This window comes from Schistocerca gregaria, chromosome 1 (genome assembly GCF_023897955.1).
Source record: "Schistocerca gregaria isolate iqSchGreg1 chromosome 1, iqSchGreg1.2, whole genome shotgun sequence".
NCBI classification, from domain to species: domain Eukaryota; kingdom Metazoa; phylum Arthropoda; class Insecta; order Orthoptera; family Acrididae; genus Schistocerca; species Schistocerca gregaria.
The window spans coordinates 1,196,599,177-1,196,624,923 of record NC_064920.1 but is presented as its reverse complement, the minus strand read 5'-3'; the positions used below and the strand labels follow the sequence as shown (position 1 = coordinate 1,196,624,923).

At 43.0% G+C, this 25,747-nt stretch overlaps 1 protein-coding gene across 3 annotated transcripts in view; it reads left to right on the top strand.

The window, feature by feature from the left end:
- Nucleotides 1-25,747, top strand: part of LOC126284647 (maternal embryonic leucine zipper kinase-like) — a 401,036-nt gene that overhangs the window by 225,195 nt on the left and 150,094 nt on the right. For all 3 annotated transcript variants that reach the window (XM_049983745.1, XM_049983736.1, XM_049983756.1), the window contains one exon: nucleotides 14,578-14,785. In XM_049983745.1, coding sequence (XP_049839702.1) covers nucleotides 14,578-14,785 — 208 coding nt within the window. The remainder of the gene's footprint in view (nucleotides 1-14,577; nucleotides 14,786-25,747) is intronic.

The window sequence follows — 25,747 nt, the reverse complement described above, 5'->3', positions numbered from 1 at the left end:
CCTGTCAGGAAGGTCGCAGTTCGTAGTAATAGACGGCAAATCATCGAGTAAAACTGAAGTGATAACAGGTGTTCCCCAGGGAAGCGTCCTGGGGCCTCTGCTGTTCCTAATCTATATAAATGACCTGGGTGACAACCTGAGACGTTCTCTTAGGTTGTTCGCAGGTGATGCTGTAATTTACTTTCTAGTAAGGTCATCCGACGACCAGTATCAGTTGCAAAGCGATTTATAAGAGATTGCTATATGGTGTGGCAGGACACTAAATAACGAAAAGTGTGAGGTGATCCACATGAGTTCCAAAAGAAATCCGTTGGAATTCGATCACTCGATAAATAGTACAATTCTCAAGGCTGTCAATTCAACTAAGTACCTGGGTGTTAAAATTACGAACAACTTCAGTTGGAAGGACCACATAGATAATATTGTGGGGAAGGTGAGCCAAAGGTTGCGTTTCATTGGCAGGACACTTAGAAGATGCAACAAGTCCACTAAAGAGACAGCTTACACAACACTCGTTCGTCCTCTGTTAGAATATTTCTGCGCGGTGTGGGATCCTTACCATGTGGGATTGACGGAGGACATCGAAAGGGTGTAAAAAAGGGCAGCTCGTTTTGTATTATCACGTAATAGGGGAGAGAGTGTGGCAGATATGATACGCGAATTGGGATGGAAGTCATTACAGCAAAGACGTTTTTCGTCGCGGCGAGATCTTTATACGAAATTTCAGCAACCAATTTACTCTTCCGAATGCGAAAATATTTTGTTGAGCCCAACCTACATAGGTAGGAATGATCATCAAAATAAAATAAAAGAAATCAGAGCTCGAACAGAAAAGTTTAGTTGTTCGTTTCTCCCGCGCGCTGTTAGGGAGTGGAATGGTAGGGAGATAGTACGATTGTGGTTCGATGAACCCTCTGCCAAGCACTCAAATGTGAATTGCAGAGTAATCATGTAGATGTAGACCCTATTACTGATCCCAGAAAATGTTCCGTGCCTTCTGACCTTCCAAAAGACTTGTCGAGCTATGGGCATTTCGAAACCAGAATATTCTCAAAGCAAAGCAAGATATTTGGTTCGGATAGGAAAATGTACAGCTTCTAACGTGATGTAAAAGATTAATTATGAAACATGTGAAACCTAAGAAAGTACTCGTCCACTTTAACACTACTCATGTGTCCAGTCCGATCAGTTTACGTAGTATAGGAACACGTGCGGCTGTTATATATATATATATATATATATATATATATATATTTCTTGAATTGAACTACTGTGTGATGTGAAATGACAAGTTTAATGTCGCAATATTTCTCACCACATTACAGCTTTTCACACAGTTTTCAACTCGCCAACATAAAAACAGCGCAATGGTTAACGCATCTTGCCAACATCAAATGAAATAAGTTTATACACAACAATGTTAAACATTAACCCTCTGAAAGAACATTAATCTTAACCACAATATTTCGAAAATTTAATTGGAAGTTTCTGTACATTAATCCTAAGCACAATAATATGAAATTTTAATTAGACGTTTCTTTACAAAATTGCTCCTACGCATATGTTATGATGTCGGTCAGTACTGCGAAAATCGTTCGATTCCGGTTCAAAGTTCGGTACTATTTAGGTTGACAATCAAGTCTACGATGGATGATTAGTCAAGTGACAAATTTGAGCGCAAGATTACCCAAGGCCACTCGAATTTACAGTGGGCGCAAGCTGGTAAACCAACAAAGTTTACGCCTCTGCACGCGGTATATACCTTAAGCTGCGACGTGCTGCTGTCTCCAAGGCCGCTCTCTCCCACTGGAATTCCTACAAAACTAATCTAGCCTTTGCTGAACATTCCAGCAGAAACTTTCCCTGTGTTTCTCGTTATGCGAGAAAAGAAGTACTCAGGCCTACTCTTTTTATGTGGCGATATACACGTGCATGGTTGGAGCAGCATGCATATTATAGTGCCCTCTCATATCTCACAAGAACAGTTAACTAATTTGCCTGGTTCGTTTCTCCACAGTTGGAGCTAAACGTTGCTACAGCTAATTTTAGCTGGAGTGCAGCCACTGTGAATGCAGTGTCCGCACCAATTTCTTCTGTGCGTCGTACGGAACGTTAAGCCAGTTCAGAGAAGAATCACCACACACAAAATTTCTTGTCCTCTCGTGGCAGAACTGCCTCCCTCCACTTGGGTTCCTTTTTCACGTCACGGCTTTCTTCGACTAGTAGGAGCGTTCCACTTATTTTGTAGAAACACCCTCTACCGATCGCAACGTCCCTTCTGTCAAACTGCGTCGAAATATCAGTAGTTTTCTCCTTTCTAGTGAGTTTCCACCAATCGAACGTTTTGTGCCTGTTCTAGACACCTAAAATACATTGACCTTTCCGTGTGTCGCACTCACTGGACGAAAATGCGTCGCTTGCTTTTGTTCGTATCCCGTTGGAATATCGAAACGCAGTTCCCTAAAGCTTCTTCTCTGTTCTTGTACCGATGCCCTCGCTACAGGCGGCCCTCCAGCATGAATCACCTGGCCCGGGGTCCGGGTTCGCTGTCCCCTTTCTGCCACCCATTTAAGTGGTTGCCAGCATAACTCCCGCAGTGCGGCTTTGCTACGCCGTTGTGGAGCTGGCTTTCCAAAACTAAAAGCGACTTGACTCGCGTTTCCTGTTCTACCTTCCACTCAAAGACTTGCATTGTATAGGAATGGTGTGTTAATTACCATCAATTGTCTGTCGTCCCTTTTTGCATTACAAATTGATAAGCAAATGTTCTCATAACTGTCGATTTACGGTAGGTGTCATCTTCACCTTCTCATTGCGATTTGTAAAGGTCTCATGTAAGGTGCGAATCTGACCATTTATTCTGCCACCTTATGAAGGAATACCAGTAAACGCAGGATTTCACTGTCCCAGATGTGAGGGTTGTTTGATAAGTGTGGTATATTTCCGTGGAAGAATGGAACATTTTTGTTGCACGTTCATGGTTGGTAAGCTTGATTATTCCAAGGATCGCATAAAGAATTTCGAAAGTGTGCAGCATACAGTTGATTGTTGATAGCCGTATGCATTGGTCAGTGTTCGTTTGGAATGAAAATGGAGAAACCGGAGTTTCTGCTGTTATTAAACATTTGCATTTTAACGGTTGGATTGCGGGGCCCATATCGGAACAGAAATGGCTCCGCCCGATTATTGAAGCCCATTTACTTTTGTATTAATGAACTTAAACGTGGTCGGACAAGCGCAGAAGGCGAAGCGTGTCCTGGTCGTCCAGTTGAGGTCACCACAAAGGAAGCCACTGACAAGGTCCACGATATGGCAGTGGAAGATCGCCGAACAAAAATTCGTGAGACTGCTGAGACTGTAGGCATCCCAACACACATTATCTTGTATAGAGAATTAGCTCTATAGAAGCTTTGTGAGAGGTGGGAGCTGCGATTTCTCACAGTCCATCAAAAGCGAATCCGTCAGATCATCTCGACACAATGTCTGGCAGTTTAATCACAATTAGCAAGACTTTTTGCGCCGATTTGTGACTGTTCGTGAAACTTGAATCCATCACGATACACCAGAGTCAAAACAGCAGTCAAAACAACCGACAAAGACTAGTGAAAGTCTGTGTTGAGACGCCATGATCGGCCTCATTTGAACTCTTCTGTAGGGAGGGTGAACTTGGAGTTGGAGTGGCTGCTTAGGACGGATATAGGGTCCCATATTCGTTTGATTCCTGTGGATGCTGTTGATAGGAGAGACTACACTAGGCGTGGCCTTCACTTCAATAGGAAAGGGAAGGGAAAACTGTCTAGGTTGATTGCAGAAAACTTAAGGTGGGACACTGTCACAAGTGGTAAAATACCAGTGGTCACAGGTGTCAGAGGGATGCCTTTTTTAGGCTAGGGAAGGGGGAAAGAAAACAAGTTTTAAGAGAGATTGGCAGACACACTCAGTTTGAGAAAACAGATGAACAGGAGTCAGATTTTAGCATACAGCCTCCATTTAAACAATGTTTAACAGAAAGTAATCAGAAACTGCCAGTTCATGTTCACCAATGCAGTTATAATCGCATTAGTATGCAGTATCAGTTATCTTTATTACACCAGAACATTCCGGGAGTCAGAAATAAAGTTGATGAACTACTCATTTGTATCGATGAAATGAATTCATCTAACCAAATTGACACAATCTGCCTCTCTGAACATCAAGTGATCACTGGTATAGATATGTTAGACATTTCAGGATTTAAGCTAGCTTCCTACTTCTGCAGAGTAGATATGGATGTAGGAGGGGTTGCCACATTTATTAAAAACTGCCATAAATTCAAGAACATTGACATTAATAAATTCTGTTTAGAGCAGCATCCAGAAGCATGTGCAACAGAAGTAGAGTTCCATAACAGATCCTATATAATAGTAATTATTTACTGAGCACCTGCAGGAAATTATAATCTATTCATAAATCATCTAGAAGCTCCTTCGGGTTCTTTAACAGGAAGAAACAAAGAAATTTTGATGCTGGTGACTTTAATACAGATTTTCTAATTCAATCTTCCAGTAAACATTAACTGCAGTTAGTAATGTTGTCTTTCAATCTAACTCACACTGTAAACTTTCCAACTAGGATCACTAAATCCTCAAGGACAGCCATTGATAACATTTTTATAGACAAATCAAAGGAACAAAATCATATCATAAAACCTGTAATACATGGACTATCAGATCATGACATGCAGCTCCTTGTTTTAGATGTTAAGTCTAAGCAGATTATCAAGACTGCTAAATCTGAGTACAGGAGAGTATCCAATCAACCAAAAATTGAGTGTTTTAGAAAACTGCTCAAAGATATGAACTGGAAAGATGTTTATAGTGCTCATGACATGAATGAAAAACTAGAACACATTCATGAACAATGTCAGTACCATGTTTGAAAACTGTTTTCCCCTAAAAGTTACTCAAATTAAACAGAAGTCTATAATAAAACCATGGATCACACAAGGAATAAAGATTTCCTGTAAGACAAAAAGGAAAATGTATCTGTCAACCAAGAATAGCTCCAATGCTGATGATTTATGATTTAGCTAAATACAAGGAATACTGTAAAATATTAAAAAAAGTTATTCAGACATAAAACAAATACACTACGATAAGAAGATAGCAATGTCAGGGAACAAAATAAAAACAATATGGGATATAGTGAAAAAGGAGACTGGGAGAACCAGAAAGGAACAGGAGCAAATAGCACTAAGGGTAGATGACACATTAGTAACCGATGGGCATAGTGTGGCAAATTTATTTAACAAGTACTTTATATCTGTTACTGATAGAATGGGATTGTCAGGATCAGTAAAAAATGCCCTTGAATATCTGAAACTAGCCTTTACAAATAGCTTCAGGTACATGAATATGTCACTCACTTCACCAAAAGAAATAACTTCCATAATAAAATCTTTAAAAACAAAGCATTCTAGTGATTATGATGAAATATCAACAAAGTTAAGGCATGTTCTTGTGAGTTTACTACAATTCTGAGTTACTTGTGTAACCAGTCAATTATAACTGGGACATATGCAGATGTTAAGCCTCTATTCAAGAAAGGGGATAAAGAGGTGCCATCAGACTAAACACCGATTTCACTTTTGCCAGCATTCTCAAACATTTTAGAAAAAGTAATGTACAGGCAGCTTCTCAACCATCTGACCACAAATAACATGTTATCAAGAACACAGTTTGGATTTCTGAAGGGTTCTGATATCGAAAAGACTATTTACACCTACAGTGAAAATGTGCTTAATTCATTAAATAACAAATTACAAGCAGCAGGTATATTCTGTGATTTGTCAAAGGCATTCGATTGTGTATACCACAACATTCTTTTAAATAAATTAGAATTCTATGGTGTCACGGGCAGTGATGCAAAATGGTTCAAGTCACACCTCGCTAACAGGAAACAAAGGGTGTCAGTGCAAGGGACTAGTGATCTAAGTAATAAGTCATCAGTCATCATTAGAATGGGAAGAAATTACATGTGGTGTCCCACAAGGATCCATCTTAGGGCCATTGCTTTTTTTGTGTACATTAACGATTTCTCACCAGTTACACTGCCAGAAGCAGAGTTCGTTTTGTTTGCAGATGACACAAGTATCGCAATAAATAGTATGTCGAGTGTAGTTCTAGAAAGATCTGCTAATGATATTTTCATGGATATTAATAAATGGTTTAAAGCCAACTCACTGACATTAAACTTCGAAAAGACTTACTATATGCACTATATGCAATTCAGAACCCAGCATATGCATAAAGTACAAAGAACAGCAGATAGAAGACGTTGACAGTCTTAAATTCCTGGGATTACAACTTAATAATACATTCAGTTGGGAGGAGCACACCACAGAACTGCAGAAACGCCTTAACAAATCTGTATTTGCAATTCGAGTGTTAGCAGACATAGGCGACATAAAAGTGAAAAAGCTTGCATACTTTGCCTACTTTCATTCCTTAATGTCATATGGTATAATATTTTGGGGTAACTCTTCAAGTCAAACAAAAGTTTTCAGAGTCCAAAAGCGTGTAATACGTATTATTTGTGGAGTAAACTCACGGACGTCTTGTAGAAACCTCTTCAAAGAACTGTGTATACTAACTACTAACTCTCAGTCTATTTACTCCTTAATGAAATTTGCCCTAAATAATATATCTCTTTTACCAACAAACAGCTCAGTTCATACATACAATACAAGGAACAAAAATGATCTGCACAAGGACTTATAAGCACTTACTTTAGTTCAAAAAGGGGTCCACTACTCAGGAACACTTATCTTCAATAATTTGCCAGCAAACAAAAAAAAAATAGTTACAAATAGAGATCAGTTTAAAAGGAGCCTGAAAGACTTACTAGTGGCCACCTCCTTCTACTCCATTGACGAATTTTTTAATAGAAACAAATGATGTGTTGTATATATTTATACTATTAGTATTGTTATTTCAGCTTACAAATAAAAAATAAAAAATGGTGACATGTTCCACATCCACGAGGATCTCCTCAACACGGATGTATGGAACGAAAAACTAATCTAATCTAAAACTGAAGAAGGCAAAGACCGTTTTGTCAACTGGTAAGGTGATGGCCACTGTCTTTTGGAATTCCCAAGGAGTAGTCCTCATAGACTACGTGGATAAAAGCAGAACCGTAGGTGGACCCTATTATGCTTCATTGTTGCATAGTCTGAAACCTGCACTGGCTGTAAAAAACAAAGGTTGGCACGCAAAAAAGTGCTCATCACCTGCATAACGCACCATTCGACACATCTGCGCTATCAGTGGCGATAGTGCATGAATTGGGTTTTGAATTGGTTCCTCGTCCACCCTGTTCCTAAGACGTACCCCGAAGCGACTGCTTCCTAACTTGAAACTTTAGTTTGCTGGGAAGAAACTTTCATGAGATCAGGAAGTGATAGTTGAAGTCGGTGAGTGTTTTGCAGAGTCGGACAGAACCTATTTTTCTGATGGGGGGAAAACGCTAGAGGATCGCAGAAGGAGACTTATGTCGAGATGAGTTGTTTACGAAACATTTTTTCTTGCCTTCTACCAGACATATTAATCTTCCCTCTTAGGTGCAGGTTGCTCAGTTGAGTGAATCTGTGGCAAGTAGAAATGTCGCCTTGGACAGTCATTAACCTTTCTCATACTGTGTATATTAAAATTAGGATAACAGTTTGGTTACTGTTGTTCTTGTTGTGGTCTTTAGTAGGAAGATTGGTTTCATAAAACTCTCCACGTTAGTCTACTCTGTGGATGACTCTTCACTTTTGAAAATTTTGTTCGAGCCTTTGTCTCCCTCTAAATTTTTTCCTGCCATTACTACCGTCTACTACCAAACTGACGATTCGTTGACGCCTCAGGACTTGTGCTATTAGCTGGTACCTTTCTTTGGCCAAATTATGCCATACATTTCTTTTTTCCACAATTATTTTCGTTACCTCCTCAGTAGTTATTCGATCTATCCATCTAATCTTCAGCATTCTTCTGTAGCGCAACATTTTAAAAGCTTGTATTCCTTATAGGATATAGGTTTCGCCTTTTATGGAAAAACACTGCAACAAGACAAAACTGGTTTTGCATAAAAGGCGAAACTGTAACCCATAAATAACTGGAAACAAGGAAACAAAGTCAAGAGCTGCAGATCCAAAAAATGAATACTTCTATTGCTTTGTTGTCTGAATTGCGTATCAACCACATTTCACTTCCGTGGCAGACTCTTCACTTCTCTACAAGACTACACTCTAGACAAAGGCAGAGAATACTTCCTAATACCAAATTTCTGTTAGTCGTTAACATATTCCCATTTTCCACAAACGCTTTTCTTGCTATAACAAGTCTGCATTTCATATCCACTCCACTACTGCCCCCATTTATTTTGCTTCAACTCATACTCTACTTTTAGTGTGTCACTTCCTAATGCAATTCCCTCGGCATCGCCTGATTTAATTCGACTGCATTCCATTACGTTCGCTTTACTTTTATTAAAATTCATCTTACAACTCTTTTGAAGCAGCAATCCGTCCTCTTCGGGCGCTGTAGTAAGTAGCGAACTGCGTCTAACTAAATTACAATGTCATGATCAAGCCTCATTTTTTTCTGCTCCCTGAACTTTAATTCTCTTTTCAGATATCTCTTTCCCTTCCTACGAAGGTTGCTCAGTGTCGAAACTGAGTTACATCGGCGTTGGGCTACAAGTCTGTCTCCCTCCATTCTCAACCACTGTTACCCTTTCATGTTCTTTGACTTACTTTGATTTCTATACAACCTACAGATAACTATTCGCTCATTCTATTTCATCTCTGCTACTTTGCACGATTTCAAAGAGTGTACGTACTACAGTCAATATATTCAAAAGCTTTCCCTAAGTCAAAAAATGCTATCATCGTACTTGGGCGTATCATTACTTTGTCATCTACAAACTGTAGGGTCTTCCTCACTTGGCCCATCCTAAGTAATTTTACTTCTTACAAGGGAAACTCCCCCTTGCACCCCTCTGAGATTTAGTGAGAGGTGGGGTCAGTGGACCGCCCGTCAAAAAGTGAACACTATCAAGCATGAAAAGAGGAAGAAGGTGTACTGAACCGTGCAGGGGGGGGGGGGGGGGGGAAACAAAGAACAAAATAGAAACAGTGAACTGTCCAAGCACAGGAAGTGAACCATAGAACAGCCAGCCGGACCACGGCGTCGTCGTTAATTTTCACGGTGTTGGACTGCAAAGCGGGCGAGCCTTGTTCAGAGCTCCCTTGAACCCTTCCTTTTCTCGTTGTTCTCTGTATTCCGATTTGTGCCTGTGTCGTGGTGTAACGTCCGTCTGGAGCAACGAGGTTTAAGGAAGGGACCTGTAATGAAAGTTGATTCTGCACATCTACTCTGTTAGCTTTGTAAATAAAACTGCCTTTTCCTGCTCCTAGTTACATTATTTATCCTATACCCATTTCGCCTCTTCCTGTTGTAAGGCATCATCAGTGGGATCTATAATGAAATTTTTGTTACTTTTAGATATTAAACAGTTCACTTCGCGATTTTTTTTTTTTTTTTTTTTTTTTTTTTTTTTTTTTTTTTTTTGTAAAAAACTGATTACGATTTACTGATATGCGTTTCCTCACACCTGGTCTGGAGGTCGCACTAACACTTTTATCACTGCCATATAATCACAACTTCGTGTCCTGGCCTTTATAACACTGTTCACCATGTTTCTCACTCTTTTTGTGATGTACTTTTGTTCTTTGTCACTCCATACAACTATTTCGTCGTACACTGTCTTTGACAACGTAAATTTGTGAGTCCATTGCGTGTTTCATCATCTTTGGTGTGTTTATCTATTTGTTGCCAACCTAACGAAGTGTTTGTTCGAGACTAACTTCTGTTTACGATGTTTATACCGAACGCCAACGCGCGCGCGCGCGCGTGTGTGTGTGCGTGCGTGCGTGCGTGCGTGCGTGCGTGCGTGCGTGTGTGTGTGTGTGTGTGTGTGTGTGTGTGTGTGTGTGTGTGTAGCTGTTACCGAGTGAAACTTCTTGGCAGATTAAAACTGTGTGTCGGACCGAGACTGGAGCTCGGGACCTTTGCCATTCGCGTGCAAGTGCTCTGCCATCTGAGCTACTCAAGCACGACTCACGCCCCGTCCACACAGCTTTACTTCTGCTAGTATCTCGTTCCTACCTTCCAAACTTTACAGAAGCTCTCCTGCGAACCTTGCAGAACTAGCACTTCTGAAAGAAAGGATATTGCGGAGACATGGCTTAGCCACAGCCTGGGGAATGTTTCCAGAATGAGATTTTCACTCTGCAACGGAGTGTGCGCCGATGTGAAACAAACTGTGTGCCGGACCGAGACTCGAGCTCGGGACCTTTGCCTTTCAGTCCGGCACACAGTTTTAATCTGCCAGGAAGTTTCATATCAGCGCACACTCCGCTGCAGAGTGAAAATCTCATCCTGTTACCGAGTGGTTGACTTACACACACACACACACACACACACACACACACACACACACACACACACACGCACACACGCGCGGTATAAACATCGTAAATAGAAGTTAGTCTCCAGCATATACTTCGTTAAGTTGGCAACAAATAGATAAACATACCAAAGAAGATGAAATAAGTAATGGAGTCGTAATATTCACGTTGCGAAAAACTGTGTACGACGAAATAGTTGCATCAAGTGACAAAAGAACAATAGCACACCACAAAAAAGCGTGAGAATCATGGTGAACAGTGTGAGGAAGGCCAGAACACGAAGTTGTGGTTATATGGCAGTGACAAAAGTGTTAGTGCGACCTCCAGGCCAGGTGTGAGGAAAAGCAGATCAGCAAATCGTAATTATTTCTAGATTTCCGGAAAGCTTTTGACACCGTTCCTCACAAGCGACTTCTAATCAAGCTGCGGGCCTATGGGGTATCGTCTCAGTTGTGCGACTGGATTCAGGATTTCCTGTCAGGAAGGTCGCAGTTCGTAGTAATAGACGGCAAATCATCGAGTAAAACTGAAGTGATAACAGGTGTTCCCCAGGGAAGCGTCCTGGGACCTCTGCTGTTCCTAATCTATATAAACGACCTGGGTGACAACCTGAGACGTTCTCTTAGGTTGTTCGCAGGTGATGCTGTAATTTACCTTCTAGTAAGGTCATCCGACGACCAGTATCAGTTGCAAAGCGATTTATAAGAGATTGCTATATGGTGTGGCAGGACACTAAATAACGAAAAGTGTGAGGTGATCCACATGAGTTCCAAAAGAAATCCGTTGGAATTCGATTACTCGATAAATAGTACAATTCTCAAGGCTGTCAATTCAACTAAGTACCTGGGTGTTAAAATTACGAACAACTTCAGTTGGAAGGACCACATAGATAATATTGTGGGGAAGGTGAGCCAAAGGTTGCGTTTCATTGGCAGGACACTTAGAAGATGCAACAAGTCCACTAAAGAGACAGCTTACACAACACTCGTTCGTCCTCTGTTAGAATATTTCTGCGCGGTGTGGGATCCTTACCATGTGGGATTGACGGAGGACATCGAAAGGGTGTAAAAAAGGGCAGGTCGTTTTGTATTATCACGTAATAGGGGAGAGAGTGTGGCAGATATGATACGCGAATTGGGATGGAAGTCATTACAGCAAAGACGTTTTTCGTCGCGGCGAGATCTTTATACGAAATTTCAGCAACCAATTTACTCTTCCGAATGCGAAAATATTTTGTTGAGCCCAACCTACATAGGTAGGAATGATCATCAAAATAAAATAAGAGAAATCAGAGCTCGAACAGAAAAGTTTAGGTGTTCGTTTTTCCCGTGCGCTGTTAGGGAGTGGAATAGTAGAGAGATACTATGATTGTGGTTCGATGAACCCTCTGCCAAGCACTTAAATGTGAATTGCAGAGTAGTCATGTAGACGTAGATGTAGATTACTTCTTTACAAAAAAAATCGCGAAATGAATGTTTCATAATCAAAACTAACAAAACGTCGTTATAGATCCCACTGATGATGCCTTACAACAGGAAAAGGCGAAACGCGTATGAGATAAATTAAGTAACTAGTAGCAGGAAAAGGCAGTTTTATTTACTAAACAAGTATTCATTTGCTTGCTGCGGAGGATGGCCACACAAACAAACTTGTTACTTTGTTAGCAGCCGAAAGGAAGTGGTTTTCGTAAAGGGAAGCGCAAACGTTTGATGACGAGGCAAGTCAACCGAATCCTCCACTGAAAAATACGTCTGGTGTGTCATACTCGGCATTACGTGTGTCACATTATAGTAATATGTTATCGATGCACCTTATTTGTACGCCTGGTGAGTGAGTGAGATATGTCTCCTTGCCCAATTTAGGTGATCGTGTGAATGTGATCACTCCCAAGGAAATGATGAAAACAAAATAGTTTTGCCACATAAGCTGCAACAAATGAATGCAACAGTTAACAATCCTACAGTATCTCTGTGCTCATTCAAAACAAATGTTTTTAACGTTTTTGAAGTTGCGTTCCGTTTTGGAAGTTTTGACTCTTGAATTCCTGTGTTGTAACACAGGTCACAGCCGTATATTTGTTGTTTTCGTTTCTGTGGGACACCTAGTGGTGTCTCGCCTGCTCTCAGTGTTCATCACGTTTACTTGCGACGGTAATGTATCCTTATCATATGACTCGCATTCTGTAACCAGTGTCAAGTGTGACGACTGCCAAGACTACAGAAAGTTAACAAACATCTCAGTGAGTGGACGGACTGTTCATGATGGAATGAAAAAATAAATGTTGTTGTTGTTCTGGTCTTCAGTCCAGATACAAGTTTGATGCAGCTGTCCATGCTACTCTATCCTGTGCAAGCTTCTTCATCTCCCAGTACCTAGTGCAACCTACATCCTTCTGAATCTGCTTAGTGTAGTCATCTCTTGGTCTCCCTCTACGATTTTTACCTTCCCCGCTGCCCTCCACTACCAAAGTCGCGACCCCTTGATGCCTCAGAACATGTCCTACCAACTGATCCCTTCTTCTGGTCAAGTTGTGCCACAAATTTCTCTTCTGTCCAATTCTATTCAATACCTCCTCATTACTTATGTGAACTCATCTAATCTTCAGCATTCTTCTGTAGCAAAACATTTCGAAAGCTTCTATTCTCTTCTTGTCCAAACTATTTATGATCCATGTTTCAGTTCATACATGGATACACTCCATACAAATACTTTCAGAAATGACTTCCTGACACTTAAATCTATACTCGATGTTAACAAATTTCTCTTCTTCAGAAGCGCTCTTCTTGCTATTGCCAGTGTACATTTTATATCCTCTCTGCTTCGACCGTCGTCAGTTATTTTGCTCCCCAAATAGCAAAACTGCTTTACTACTTTAAGTGCCTCATTTCCTAACTTCATTCCCCCAGGATCACCCGACTTAATTCGACTACATTCCATTATCCTCGTTTTGCTTTTGTTGAGGTTCATCTTATATCCTCCTTTCAAGACACTGTCCATTCCGTTCAACTGCTCTTCCAAGTCCTTTGCTGTCTCTGACAGAATTACAATGTCATCGGCGAACCTCAAAGTTTTTATTTCTTCTCCATGGATTTTAATACCTCCTACGAATTTTTCTTGTGTGTCCTTTACTGCTTGCTCAATATACAGATTGAATAACATCGGGGAGAGGCTACAACCATGTCTCACTCCCTTACCAAACACTGCTTCCCTTTCATGTCCCTCGACTCTTATAACTGCCATGTGATTTCTGTACAAATTGTAAATAGCCTTTCTCTCCCTGTATTTTACCCCTGCCACCCTCAGAATTTGAAAGAAAGTATTCCAGTCAACATTGTCAGAAGCATTCTCTAAGTCGACAAATGCTAGAAACGTAGGTTTGTCTTTCTTTAATCTAGCTTCTAAGACAAGTCGTAGTCTCAGTATTGCCTCACTTGTTGCAACATTTCTACGGAATCCAAACTGATCTTCCCCGAGGTCAGCTTCTTCCAGTTTTCCCATTCGTCTGTAAAGAATTCGTGTTAGTATTTTGCAGCTGTGGCTTATTAAACTGATTGTTCGGTAATTTTCTCATCTGTGAACACCTACTTTCGTTGGGATTGAATTATTATATTTTTCTTAAAGTCTGTGGGTATTAAATAAATAAAAATAAATGGCACGTGGGACTTTCGAGCAGCGCTCGTCCCCTTTGCAGTCCAACACCGTGACCATTTTTTTTCGGTATTGTAGTTGCATTTGCTCTGTGCGGACGTCACATGACATCCCTTCAAGTAGATCGTTGATTCCTTTACTAAGTTTTTTTTTTATTTTTAAATATAGAAAACGGTGAGGTACCGTGCCGGCAAACCACGACGCCGTGGCTCTACAACTTCGCTCGATGTTGCACTTGTCAAGCCTGGAGCGATCACAGCTTTTTTTACAGTTGAATAAATCTGTTTCCTTTTTCCATGCTTGATCAGTGTTGAGCCTATGACGGACTGTCCACTGGGTCATCTTACCAAACTATCTGGGGAATTTCCCTTGTTAGCAAGGGGCATTCTTCCGCAGGTGCGGAACGTTATAATACGACCTGTGACGTGGTGTTGCAGCCCCGGAGGCGGCGGCGAGGCCGGCGAGGAGGCGGGTGCGGGCAGCGGCGGCAGCAGCAGCAGCAGCGCGTCGACGCCGTGCGCCACGACGCCGCGGTGCGCGCGCAAGGTGCTGGGCGGGCTGGAGCGCAGCCTGCAGCGCATGCGGGACGTGGTGACGCCGCGCAGGGCGCGGGGCCGCGGCAGGCCCTGCCTGCTCGCCGCCAAGGTACGCACGCCGTGTCGTCGGATTAGGAAAGGGCGTGGAAGCAAGTCCGCGGCGCCCTTTCCAAGGCATTTGCCTGGAGCGACCACGGAAAACCTAAATCAGGTCTCAACCGTCGTCCTCCCGAATGCGAGTCCAGTGTGCTAGCCACTGCGCCACCGCGCTCTCCTCAGACAGAAAGTATTTCCCGTTGACAAAGTAATTGCCATAACACGCAGAATATAGGAAAAAAGGGCCTAAACTTCCTCTCTTCGTGAACTCAGCTGACTGGAAAAAAATGAAATTGGACGAACGTAGCCCGTGCCGAGTGCCAGGAACTACAATGCCGGATGTGCCCCTTAGGTTTCTTGCTAATGGAGAATTTGGTTTCTCAACGAATTTGATGCAACCACTTGCCGGAAGAGCTTGATCTTTGCAAAAAATAGCATAACCACCTTTCAGTTAGCAGTTGTTTGAATCGAAATGCCAGATTAAAGTGACATTTTGTAATGTTGATGCATTAAGTTGTTCTGAAAGCGGTTCTGATATTAAAGACAATTCAAGCGGGTTAAAAGCTGTGAGCTATCTGGGGGAGTTAACCTTGCATTTCCGAGCAACTGTTTCACCAGGTATCCAGTCTAGCTTACCAAATTCCCAACCAGACTAACATTAATTATAATCTTTTAGTAGTCATCTTACGACAGCCGGTGAGATTATATATATATATATATATATATATATATATATATATAAAACAATTTAAATAAAAAGAAATAAATCATTTTATATTTGGACATTTATTTTAACATTGATCACTGTTCCGTTAAAATTTCAACATATTAAACTTGATTCATAACTAAACTCGTGCCTTATTTAGGATTGTGAAAATGTGAGTTTTTAATCTTACGGAACACATCAAATATGGAGCCAAGATTGGGAGACTGCATACAACACTGCATTCATAAAATAACACACGGAGAACGTTGAAACATATGCAAGAGGAAATTAACCACAACCAACCGATTCAATTTTCACCCAAAGAACTTACGTTCGTAGCTAAATCCTGTCCGTCATGAAATTACAACACACTGGTATACTAAATTCATACTATCTGTGAAATTTTCCCGAAAAGAATAGCTGAGGGCTACTTTGATGATTACACCACATGCTTCACGTGACCAACTTGGTTTACACAAAGAGTGTAACTCCACAATAATTTTGTTAATTAAAATAAATTAGATCGAAAAGCAATTTACAAAAGAAATACCTCGAACTGGTTACTATCGTCTTACTATTAACCTGATGGGTCAAACAGTTGTATAAGCACGTGGTACTGGTCTCACAAAGTACACCCCACGTGGGTTGAACATAAAGAAAAGTTGCTATATTGAAAAATATTGTCAAGACGAGACGTTATAATCTCACACTCGCATTTAAGATTGATGATCTTACTTAGAGTTATGGATCAACAACACGTGGTTCCACTTTACTCACAAAGTAGTGACAAACCAACTACTGGAACATATTCTGAACTTCACACTCGAATTACACTGCGTTGCAATTTAAGATAACATTATATATTTTAGATCTAGGCTGAACTTAAGAAATCCATTGTCCTACGGACTTAGCAGAGATGCGCTTAGCTGTAGATCTTACCACTTCAGACACTCGCCACGGACAGACTGCACTGGGCCCCTACAGAGCGTGCTTAACAGATACAAACGGAAGTGCCCAGAGAGGCAGCTTCCTATACCAACATGACAAGGGACGGACAGGAACATACTAACAATACAAACCTCTTTGCTTTTAGAAAGCGTAGCTACCTGTTCCGACGTTGGTCCTACTCTTCTCTAGCAGACACGCTTGTCTGCTACTATCAAGGATGCAACTAGAAATACGTTTCCTCGTTCATCCTTTCACACATAAGGGAAGGGGGATGACTGTATCTTATTATATACAGTATATAAAACAAAGCGGATGTAGGTTCCGTATGAGACTGTGTGACATGAATTACATATAAACTGTGTTTTAAAGTGTAGTAGTGCGACAGATCGTTCTTGATTGTGTGTAAAAGTAACACGTTCCACTGCTCAGTCTCCTCCCAGACAGTCAGAAACACCACAGTAAATTTAGAAGTGGAATGTATGCCGTAAATGACAACAGACTTAAGAAATAAACATGAAAGGAATCCAAAAGACACCTTTCAGTTTACAATTTTATCCAGCAAGTGGCAAGTTTTTAAAGTCTTTTCATTGTCTCCCTCGAATTTTCGGGACAAATAAACTGTTGCCTTCTCCTTCACAATTGCGTTCGCATTCAACACGGAGTAAAATTCGAAGATAAGTAGCAATGATACAGAAGATACAGAATCTGGCTCGGTCACAAACTACAGTTACAGTGCAGCGAAAACTATGCACAATAATTTGGCAGGTCGTTTCGTTTTCAGCTGTGTGGGACGCGAGTGGCAGTATTCTCTGATTGCAGCCAGATAAAAGGAACACTTCAAGGAAGAAATGTTTTAACTTGTTGTCACTTAGCACGGAAACAACTGTAGTTAGTTAAGCGTTTACCTGTCATTTCTTTTGACGGAAAGGTGCCAAAAATGCCATTAATGTAACTTACATATGTTACTGCGAGCTTCAGTCTTCTTTAATCTAGTTGGATACTAATCATGGAATAGTCGCATCTCGTCAGTGAGAGAGCACCGCGAGTTCCTGCTGCTACTAAGGCGGCTACACCGTTTGTTTATTACATGTATTTACGAGTTTCAAACACGAGCGAGTTCAGAAATGGATAGGCACTGTAATGGCTGTGTACAGAAGAGAGCTGAGTTGGTGACCCCTTCGCCCACAGCTGCAGGCAGTGTAGACTTTAGTCACATAGCTTCAGGCTGCTGCCAAGGGGCATCACCGTGGGGGGTCGGACGCGGGGATGCGAGAGACGTCGAGCACGTCCCATGTCATGTGTCCCCCGACCGATCCACTGCTGCGGGCGCCCCGGGTACTGCCTGCACTGAGGTTGCCCCTCACCCGTGGTCGAGTGCGAGATCACTCCAAAGTCTGGCAGGCAGCGAAAAACTTCCTGTGGGGTCGATCGTATGGCGGTTTGGCGAACGGGTTTCGGGCATTATCTGTGGCTGTCTAAGCCTCTGAGCCAGATGCAGTCGTCCACCCTGTTCCAGAGGAAGCTTCTCGGACCGCAAGGTCTGGGCATTCACAGAGGGTGGGCTTGCTGTTAGTTGGGAGCTCCAACGTTAGGCGCGTAATGAGGCCCCTTAGGAACATGGCTGCCACGGAAGGAAAGGAAGCCAGTGTGCATTCCGGGGGGAGTCAATCCGGATGTGGAAAGGGTGCTTCCGGATGCCATGAAGACTACAGGGTGCAGCCAGCTGCAGATGGTGGCTCATGTCGGTACCAGTGACGTGTGTCGCTTTGGACCGTAGTAGATTCTCTCTAGTTTCGGGCGTCTAGCGGAAATGGTAAAGACTTGCGAGATTACGGCGAAGTTCACCATTTGCACCATTGTCGACAGAACCGTCTGTGGTCCTTTGGTCCAGAGCCGACTGTCATTTGCTGCAGAGCCGACTGGATGGTCTGAATCAGAGGCTCAGGCGGTTTTGTGACTGGGTAGGCTGCAGATTCCTTGACTTTCGCCATCGGGTGGTGGGTTTGCGGGTTCAGCTTAATAGGTCAGGGGTCCACTACACACAGGTAACGGAGGCTGTGTGGAAGGGACTGTGCGGTTTCTTAGGTTACAGGGTCTCAGGAAACCACAGAAAGAGCGTATAAAAGAGGGCAGGCAAAACACAGTAAGGTAGTTGTAGAAACGATCGTTATTGTAGTTGTAAATTGTTGTAGCTGTCTTGGGAAAGAATCAGAGCTCCAAGCCCTAATAGAAAGCACTGAAGCTCAAATAGTTACAGGTACGGAAATCTGGCTAAAGCCGGAAATAAGTTCAGCCGAAACTTTTCCAAGCGATCTAACAGTGTTCAGAAACGATACATTAAATGTAGTTGGTGTTGGAGTATTTATTGCTGTCAGTAGTAGTTTACCTTGTAGTGAAATTGAAATAGATAATTCCTGCGAAATAGTATGGTAAGAGGTTATACTTGATAATCGGACTAAACTATTAATTGGATCGTTTTACCGACTCCTCGACCCATAAGATATAGTTGCTGAACAGCTCAAAGAAAACTTGAGTCTAATTTCAAATAGGTACCCCACTCATACAATTATAGTCGGTGGCGACTTCAATTTACCCTCGATATGCTAGAAAAATTAAACGTTTAAAGCCGGCGGCAAGCATAAAACGTCATCCGAAATTGTACTGAATGCTTTCTCAGAAAATTATTGTGAACAATTAGTTCATGTGCCCACTCGAAAGGTAAATGGTTGCGAAAGCATACTTGACCTCGTAGTAACAAGTAATCCTGGATAAATAGGGAGTATCATGAAGAATGCATGGATTAGCGACCATAAGGCAGTTGCTGCTAGGCTGAACACCGTCACACTCACAGCCATCAAAAAGAAACACAAAGTATATCTGTTTAATAAAGCTGATAAAAATGCTCTTAACGCCTTTTTAAGACAGTTTCCACTCCTTCCGATCTGATCACGTAAGCGTAGAAAAGATGTGGATTGATTTCAAAGAGATAGTATCGACGGCAATTGAGAGATGTATACCACATAAATTAATAAGTGGTGATACTGATCCCCCATGGTACACAAAAGGAGTCAGATCGCTGTTGCAGAAGCAACGAAAAAAGAATGCCAAATTTAAAAGAATGCAAAATCCCGAAGATTGGCAAAGTTTTAAAGAAGTTCGAAATATAGCGCGTGCTTCAATGCGAGATACTTTTAATAATTTCCACAACGAAACTGTCTCTTGGAATCTGGCAGAAACCCAGAGCCATGCTGGTCATATACAAAACACACCAGTGGCTAGACGCAAGCAGTACCTTCTCTGCGCAGTAACAACGGTGAAGTCACTGATGACAGTGCCACCAGAGCACAAATTGCGTCACCAAAGAAGACGAAGTAAATATTCCCGAACTGCACTCAAGAACAAATGCGAAGATGAGAAACATTGTGTAGCAAAGCAGCTTAAATCACTTAATAAAGGCAAGGCCTCCGGTCCAGATAGTATACCAGTGAGGTTCTTTCAGATTATGCAGATGCAATAGCTCCATATTTAGCAGTTGTATACAACCGCTCGCTCACAGAAAGTTCCGTATCTGAAGACTGGAAAGTTGCTCAAGTCACACTAATACCCAAAAAGGGAAATAGGAGTAACCAGCTGAATTACAGGCCCGTGTGACTAACGTCGAAATGCAGTGGGGTCTTATAACGTATTCTATATTCGAACGTGACCTCGAAGAAAACGATTTACTTACATATAGGTAGCACGGTTTCAGGAAAAATCGTTCTTGCGGAACATAACTAACTCTTTATATTCATGAAGTAATTAATGCTATCGACAGGGGATGTCAAATGGACTCCATATTTTTAGATTTTCAGAAGGCTTTCGACACCGTTCCTCACAAGCGTCTTCTAAGCTAAACAAACTGTGTGGCCGTGGAATATTGCCTCAGTTGTGTGACTGGATTCGTGTTTTCCTATCTGGAAGGTCACAGTTCGTAGTAATAGACGGAAAGTCACCGAGTATAACAGAAGAAATATCCGGCGTTCCCCACGGAAGGTCCTGAACTATATTAACGACATAGACAATTTGAGTAGCTGTCTTGGGTTGTTTGCAGATGATGCCATCATTTACCGTCTTGTAAAGTCATCAGATGCCCGAAACGATTTGCAAATAAAGAAAAGTGTGAAGCTATTCACATGAGTCACACAAACCTGAAGGCTGTATATTCAACTAAATACTTAGGGATTGCATTTACAAATAACGTAAATTGGAACGATCACATAGTTAGTGTTGTGGGTAGAGCAAATCAAAGACTGCGACACATTGGCAGAACACTTAGTGTGCAGCAAGTCTAGTAAAGGGACTGCTTACACCACGCTTGTCCGCCCTATAATGGAGTATTGCTGTGGAGTATTAATTGGTGGCTTGCAGGGTGTAGATGCAGATGGAGGGGAGCGCGGTAACGACAAGTTTCTGCTAGGAATTGTCTTACACGTGGAGGATGATGCAAGCTGAACGGAAGAAGCGTCGGCTAGCGAGAATGAATGGCTGCCGAATGAATACTACAGAAAGGAGCAAAAACGCCGAATGTAGGTGTTAGTAGACAACAGCTGGAAGGCTTCGACGAGTGTCCGTAGAATAGCAACCCACTGCCGTGGACATCCGGCGCACGAACAGTATTCAGACCGCGCCGCTGTAAAGGCGGCTGAGACAATGCGCAGCCGGGCACCGCCGCCCCGGGGCTACCCGTAGCCGGCGCAGCTTTGTCCCTGTCCAGCTAACACGCCGGCCTCTGAGCTCCGCTCCGTTAGGACGCCACTGGCTATCGTGTGGACGGATAATGAGCTTCGGGGCTTTCGTCCGCTGCCTTTGTGGCGGGGCAGCAGCTTAGCCGGGAGCTGCTTCCGTTTTCTTCTCCTCCTCCTCCTCCTCCTCCTCCTTTCTCGGCCGAGGCGAGCGCACCATTGTGTTTATTTTGACCAATTTAATTTTGGATGCGGCGCAGCTGGCCACACCGCGGCGGCGGCGGCGGCGGCGGCGGCGGCGGCGGCGGCCCGCTACCCGCCGTGAGGCGCCACGGCGGCTTTGTCCGCCCCGCCGCTCTGGAACGCCCCCGCCACTGTGCGCGCCTCGCCTCCTCCGGGCTTCCAGGAGGCCCTGCCATTAGCGCTCTATTTATAGACATACCGGAAAATTAGCCCATTTGTGCAGCCGTTCCCACGTTTTTGTGACGCGTCTTCAAGTCGCTGGCCTCGCCGGACCTGTAATCGATACAGCCGGACTGTGTGGCTACTACAAGATACGGTCTGCTTCCGGGCCGGTCCAACAAGAGGACGCGACTAGATGTCTAGAGGCGACGTACCGTAACTGCTGCGACAATGCAGCGGCCGTTCCTGTAGATGTCGGAAGCGTCGGAAATGTCAAGATGTTTCTCCTCAACAACCTTTCTGCGACCGCTAACCCCGAGTGAACTCAGATACTAAATACACTACTGGCCATTAAAATTGCTACACCACGAACAAGACGTACTACCGACGCGAAATTTAACCGTCAGGAAGATGATGCTGTGATATGCAAATTATTAGCTTTTCAGAGCATTCACACATGGTTGGCGACACCTACAACGTGCTGACATGAGGAAAGTTTCCAACCGATTTCTCATACACAAACAGCAGTTGACCGGCGTTGCCTGGTGAAACGTTGTTGTTACGCCTCATGTAAGGAGGAGAAATGCGTACCATCACGTTTCCGACTTTCATAAAGGTCGGATTGTAGCCTATCGCGATTGCGGTTTATCGTATCGCGACATTGCTGCTCGCGTTGGTCGAGATCCAGTGACTGTTAGCAGAATATGGAATCGGTGGGTACAGGAGGGTAATATGGATCGCCGTGATGGATACCAACGGCCTCGTATCACTAGCAGTCGAGATGACAGGCGTCTTATCCGCATGGCTGTAACGGATCGTGCAGCCACGTCTAGATCCTTGAGTCAACAAATGGGGACGTTTGAAACACAACAACCCATCTGCGCGAACAGTTCGACGACGTTTGCAGCAGCACGGACTAGCAGCTCGGAGACCATGTCTGCGGTTAGCCTTGACGCTGCATCACAGACTGGAACACCTGCGATGGTGTACTCAACGACGAACCTGAGTGCACAAATGGCTAAACGTCATTTTTTCGGATGACTCCAGGGTCCGTTTACAGCATCATGATGGTCCCATCCGTGTTTGGAGACATCGCGGTGAACGCACATTGGAAGGTTGTATTCGTCATCGCCATACTGGCGTCATCCCCCGGGGGGGGGGGGGGGGGGGTGGTATGGGATGCCATTGGTTACACGTCTCGGTCACCTCTTGTTCGCATAGAAGGCGGTTTGAACAGTGGACGTTACATTTCAGATGTGTTACGACCCGTGGTTCTACCCTTCATTCGATCCCAGCGAAACCTTACATTTCAGCAGAAAATGTTCGACTGCTACCGTGGCCAGCACACTCTCCAGATCTCTCACCAATTGAAAAAGTCTGGTCAATGGTGGCCGAGCAACTGGCTCGTCACAATACGCCAGTCACTACTCTTGATGAACTCATTACCATCTGACTACACATTGGAATGAAATTTTTTTTAAAACGCTATCATTTTAAAGACAAATGATATTTAGTTCTTGCAGGTGTTTCACTATTTTTACTAATGCGTCTCATTGGTGACATTGGTACTGCTTATGTCTAACTATGTTTGTTTGTAGAATGACGAAACAATTCTCGGTGCGTCTCGAGCAACAACTCGTCAAAGAAGCAAGCTAACTATCCACGTTGAGGGTAGAAACTTGTAACAAAAAATGCTTGCTCTGCACTACTGCTGTCCCTAGCGGCACCTGTTTCACACACATCCTGCATCCCCATGTAGGATCAGCCCAAAGCTTCATTTAATCACAGTCTAGTGAAGCTGGCCAGCAGGCGACTCAAGACATCAAGCATGTAACCAGTTAAGCATTGGATTAGGCGGCCGCCCGATGTTGCGGAGAGGTTCTGGGCGCTTCAGCCTGAAACCGCGCGAACGCTATGGTCGCAGGTCCGAAACCTTCCTCGGGCATGGATGTGTCTGATGTCCTTAGGTTAGTTACGTTTAAGTAGTTCTAAGTCTAGGGGACTGATGACCTCAGAGCCATTTGAACAGGTACCTCATGGGCTTCATTCATTCATTCATTCATTCATTCATTCTCTCTCTCTCTCTCTCTCTCTCTCTCTCTCTCTCTCTCTCTCTCTCTCTCTCTCTCTCTCTCTCTCTCTCTCACACACACACATACACACACACACACACACACACAGAGAGAGAGAGAGAGAGAGAGAGAGAGAGAGAGAGAGAGAGTGTTTATTAAAAGCAAGTAATAAGAATTAAAAATTACACTCCCGAACAAAGCAAAACATTCTAAAGATGGAATATATTAAAATAATACATACACATGATGGTATATACTATATAAAAATAATTTCCATAGAGCAGCAGTAGACTGCGATCACATAATGTCAAGTGAACCTTTTCGTTTTTACCTATCAGAAAATTTCAGTTCACCACTCAAGGGAACCAGAGGGATTCCTGAATACGTATACTCATTTTACAAGAGAAAAATCTGTAAATCGAAGGTGATTTACACGGCGAAGGATTATTATGTTAGTCAATGTACAGCGTGTATCAAAAAGAATCATCAGATGTGGCACGTCTGTATTTCTGAAACTATTGAACATATACGAGGCGTGTTTTTTAAGTAAGTACCCTTTTGAAATTTAAAAAAGACATGCTATGATATCTCAATAATTTTATTTTTAGATGAAAGCCTGTACCTTAATCCACGCAATGACGCCATTGCACTTCCGAGCTGCACGGCGAACGGACTGGCGGATGCGTTCGACGTCTGTGTTAGACACACGGGGAGGGCCCGGCGATTTGCCTTTGCACAAACAACCTGTTTCTCGGAATTGTCCGTGCCATCGTGTAATGCTCTGTGCTGTAGGAGGATCCACACCATACCTAGTACGAAAGTCACGCTGAACAGTTATTACTGACTCGCACTGCGCAAAACGTAGAACACGAAACGCTTTCTGTTATCCTGACACCATTTTCACTAGAAATGAAGTGGCCGCACGCTACTGCTTCGTAGCGGGAACCATGTAAAACTCGAGAGTTCGCTCTTCCCAACAGTAAGTTGTTCGCGCAGATATCTCATATAACCATCTTGTGATGTTGCAGTTCTTCTTACGTCCGTGCTTGCTATGAAAATAAGATGAAGAATTGCGCCTTATGCTAGACATGTATTGGGTTTCGTTTTACCCAGACATGTTTCAGCACTTTTTGTGCTATCTTTAGTGGGTTTATTTTATTTTCTCACTTACGTGAAGCTACTGGGTATTTGTGTTGGTAGGTAGTCTGCTACACAATCTACAACTTGTCATGGCTTTTATGTTGTAGTGTTTTCTCATATGTTTTGGCGAGCAGAATACGCCGATTTATGTAACTTTTGTTGGTTTAACAACGCACTTTCTACGAATTTTCAGCCATTGAAAATTCGTAGAAAGCGCGTTGTCAATAGCTTCATGTAAGTAAGAAAATAAAATAACCCACTGAAGATCGCACAGAAAGTGCTGTAACATATCTGGGTAAAGCGAAACTGAAAATGTCTTTCAGAAGGCGGAATTCCTTGTCCTATCTCAAATAATATAATATAGTTTTGATTTTTTAAAATTCGGATTATTCATTTTGTTTCACCCAGTGTATTAATTGCGTTTGTGTTTTGCGCCCAGTTGCTGTGATGAACTGTGACACGTTGCTGTCATAGTTTACGCTGATTAGCCAACATTATCACCACTGTATAAATGGTTCTCGGGCGAGATGTCGGATGTCAAACCATATGAAATATTGTGGAGTTTTCACCATGACATCCGCCGTCTCGCTCGAGAACCATATATACAGCATGTCCGTCGGGAAAGCCTCAAGCAACCCATTATCACCATTACCTAATACCCGGTATGTCCACCTGTGAACAGCGGCGACACGTCGTGGCATTGAAGCAATGAGGCCTTGTTAGTTCGCTGGAAGGAGTTGGCACCACATCTGAAAACGCGTGTCTCCTAATTCCGGGGAGGGGCGATGAGCGCTGACGCTACGTTCAGTCGACTGATCCCAGTTCCTTCAACCATTCCATCACACTCTGGCCTTGTCGTATGGCGCATTATCTTGTTGAAAAATGCCAGTGCCGTGGGGAAACGATCGTCAGAGGGGTGTACGTGGCCTGCAAGCAGTGTACGATACTCCTTGGGCGTCACGCTGCTCTGCGCGAGCTGCACCTGA